Below are 3,943 nucleotides of genomic sequence, written 5' to 3' on the forward strand. Positions count from 1 at the left end.
TTGCAGGGCTTGAATTTGCTCTTATTCCTAGTTTTTACATGTAGTCAAATTATCACCAAATAATGTCAGTTTTCTCATTATTTATTCCTGGAATTCTTTTATCATTTGGACAAGACATGTACAGTGTTGAAAATAACTTTTTAAAGATGCCTGTTGTTGCATCTACTGATACTGCTGCCACTGATTTAGGATGATTAGCTCTAATCATTGCCATTATATGCAAGAAGTGGATGTGAGGACTTGTGTAAGTGTCTCTACAGTCAACATGTGAAAATGAAACAGTGGTTCTATGGGTGATGAATTTCCTGGGTTTTTGCTTGTATAGGCAAGATTTTATTTTTTTGTTTGTTCTGAAGAATATCTTTTCTGGATACAGTGTTCTTGGCTAGCAGTACTTCTTTTTCAGCATTCTGAATATACTGCCCCATTCTCTGTTGGCCTGCAATGTTAACTAATGGAGATTCCATTATATATGACTTGATGTGTTCCTCTTGCTACTTTTAGGATTCTCTTCATCTTTCAGTTTTGACAGATCGATTACAATGTGTCTTGGAGAGAATTGCTTTGATTTGAGTGTAATTGGGAATCTCTCAGCTTATTGGAGCTGGATGTCCATTTGTCTCCCAAGACTAAAGCAATTTTCAGCCATGTTTTATTAAATATATTCTCTGTGTGCCTCTCTCTCTCTCTCTCTCTCTCCCTCTCATGCCCTCCCTCCCTCCCTCTTCTCCAATACAGCAAAATTTTATGTATTTAATGGTGTCCATAGGTCTTGCAGGCTTTCTTCACTTTCTTCCCTTCTTCCCCCTCTGGCTGGGTTCATTTGAAAGGCCCGTCCTCAGGTTCAGAAATTCTTTCTTCTACTTGATATAGTATATTGTGATGACTCTCAATTATATTTTTTATTTCATTCAGAGTTACAGAATACAAGATACTGAGAGTTAGGCTTACAAGAACTATTTGGGAATCATTTTGACTTTTTTTTTAAATTGGCTATTTACTAGGGAAAATGTTAGCTATCTTATACAGTATTAAAGAAGATTGAACTAAAAATGCAAATAAAAAGAAAGGATTAATAGTATTGGCTGGCATCAGAAAAGCACCCAATATATGAAATGAATATTACTATTGCCGACAGACTCAGTACAACGAGAAATACAAGAGTGTAGAGCATAGATTGGGGGATATTTAAAGGATGCTACTGATACAATCAAAGCGGTTAAGCCATTTTTGTCTATGCTTCTCTGCACCTCGACAACTTAAACATGAATGACAGAAGAATATGGGCAACAGTCTGGATCACAGCCATTTTCTTCTCCTCAATTTTCCACACCTTGCCCAGAGTATACCTGCAGGATAACATATAACTGCAACGAAAAAATCTGTCATAAATGTTTTCAAATTTCTGTGGCATAAAAATATAACTGATTTAAAGCAAGATGATTTTTTTTTGCTCCCAAACCCACATAAAGGAAGAGTGCAGTGTAAGCAGCATTGACATCTTCCAAGGACTGCAAGTCATGAAGTGGTTTGTCCTAAGCTTAGTCATGTGGCATAAAGATGGTGATTTCACCCACAGTGGTTTTAAAAAGAGAAACAAAATCATAAAAGTTTTTGATTGTCAGAACAACCAAGCACAAAAGAAAATAGTCTGCTGACTGTGGCAGCTAGTAAGACGCAGAAATCAATAGCCCACTTTAGATACTGATTAGGAAAATTTCTAAGTCATTCATAATTTTCTAAGTAACTGAGTCATGTGTTTATTTTCTCATTGTCCACGCATAAAAAGAAATAAACATCCATGGGAGAGGAGAACCAGTCCTCCGTGACTGAATTTGTCCTCCTGGGCCTTTCCCAGGATCCAGAGACACAAGTGCTGCTCTTCTTCCTCTTTCTGAGCATCTACCTGCTGACCGTGCTGGGAAACCTGCTGATCCTCACGCTCCTTCACATCGACTCCAGACTCCACACACCTATGTACTTTTTCCTGAGAAACCTGTCTTTTGCTGATCTCTGCTTTTCGACTACCACAGTGCCCCAGGTGCTAGTCCACCTCCTGGTGAAAAGGAAAACCATTTCCTTCGCTGGGTGCTCCACACAGATACTCGTTTTGCTCCTGGCTGGGTGCACAGAGTGTGCACTGCTGGCAGTGATGTCCTATGACAGGTACGTGGCTGTCTGCAAGCCCCTGCACTACTCCAGCATCATGACACACTGGGTGTGTGTCCAGCTGGCTGCAGGGTCCTGGGTCAGTGGAGCCTTTGTGTCCCTGGTGGACACCACGTTCACACTGCGTCTGCCCTACAGAGGGAAGAATATCGTTAACCATTTTTTCTGTGAACTTCCTGCTGTCCTGAAGCTGGCTTCAGCAGACACCTACAGCACAGAAATGATCATCTTTGCCATGGGTGTGGTGATGCTCCTCGCTCCTGTCTCCCTCATCCTCATCTCTTACTGGAATATCATCTCCACTGTGATCCGGATACAGTCTGGGGAGGGGAGGCTCAAGGTTTTTTCTACCTCTGGGTCCCATCTCATTGTCGTTGGTCTCTTCTATGGCTCAGGAATATTTGCCTACATGAGGCCAAACTCCAAGGTAATGAATGAGAGGGACAAAATGATCTCTGTGTTCTACTCAGCGCTGACACCCATGCTGAACCCCATCATTTATAGTTTTAGGAACAAAGATGTAAAAGAGGCTTTCAAGAAATTAATTGCAAAATAGCATTTTTGTATCTAGTGATCTCTGTTACAACCAGTTAAAGATGTAAAGAGAAGCGATTTTTTGTAGGTTAGTTTCATTTATATCCCGTTTCATCTTTTTTTTCTTCATTCTATTTTCCTGTTTCTTATATTTCATATACTCCTAGATCAGTTTGACAAATTTTCCATTCAACATATATATTATCATATCTCAAGTAAAAGGAGTTCTAAAAAAACAAAGTAAGATTATTGATAGGCACTGAAAAGATACGAATAAAATAAAGAAAGGAACATGGAAAATGAGATGAAAGAAAGAAAGGAGGCAAGAAAGAAGGAATGGAGGGATGGAGGAAGGTGAAGAACCAGTAGCTACTCTAATTTCCAACAGTGATAAAATTAAAAAACAAGGCATATAATTATGAGGACACATCAAATACTTTGTAGAGAATGGAGCTTTAAAATAAGTTTGTTTAGGTGAATGAAAGTATGAAATTCATATATGTTTTTTTCAGATTACATTTTCTGTAAAGTTTTTGAAATGCTTTCATATATGTCAGAAGCAAACCAAGAACCATCTAAGCAAAATTAGCACATATGTGAATACATATGTTTTCACAAATGGATTGATTTCCTTTACCTGTGAATGCACACTTTGTGTATCTCAAGTGTGTTTCTAGGAGCTTGAGATGTATATATAAAAAATATAGCTTTTGTACAAATATTTCTAACAATTTTTGAAATTGCGAATTTGCATCTATGGAATAATAAATGGTGGAATTTTTCTAATAATATGTGAGTAGTTAGGAGAATCATGAGGTACAAACATGCAAAGTAATAAAAGGGGTCTAGTTTGAAAAGTGCCCAAATTCTCAATGTGAATTAATGCTCTAACTAGTACTCAAACAGTATTTTACACTTTAAATTCTGTGTGGTTGCAAACTGTTGAAATCTTTACTTAATATATACTAAATTGATCTTCTGTATATAAAGGTAATTGAAAATGAATCTTGATGTGAATGGAATGGGAGAAGGAGAGGGAGCGGGAGTTGGGAGGGTTACGGGTGGGAGGGAAGTTAAGGGTGGGGGGGAAGCTATTGTAATCTATAAGCTGTACTTTGGAAATTTATATTTGCTAAATAAATGTTTAAAAAAAAGTGCCCAAATTCAACACTAAATAATTTGTCAAGCATATAATTCTGGAAATACTGATTGGTGAATTTTTGAAACAATGATGAAAAGC

The 3,943-nt window shown here is 37.7% G+C and overlaps 1 protein-coding gene across 1 annotated transcript; it reads left to right on the forward strand.

Annotated features, from left to right (window-relative positions):
• The first annotated feature begins 743 nt into the window (after positions 1–743).
• On the forward strand, positions 744–3,725 carry LOC100358843 (olfactory receptor 2D3-like). Its single transcript, XM_051823716.2, has one exon. The coding sequence runs from the start codon at positions 1,802–1,804 to the stop codon at positions 2,723–2,725; it is 924 nt and encodes a 307-aa protein (XP_051679676.2). The 5' UTR covers positions 744–1,801; the 3' UTR covers positions 2,726–3,725.
• Positions 3,726–3,943: the final 218 nt, after the last annotated feature.

The sequence above is a fragment of the Oryctolagus cuniculus genome, chromosome 1 (assembly GCF_964237555.1).
Source record: "Oryctolagus cuniculus chromosome 1, mOryCun1.1, whole genome shotgun sequence".
Classification (NCBI taxonomy): Eukaryota; Metazoa; Chordata; class Mammalia; order Lagomorpha; family Leporidae; genus Oryctolagus; species Oryctolagus cuniculus.

Coding starts and splice junctions, on each gene's coding strand:
- LOC100358843 (XM_051823716.2), top strand. CDS start 1,802: ATGGGAGAGGAGAACCAGTCCTCCGTGACTGAATTTGTCCTCCTGGGC.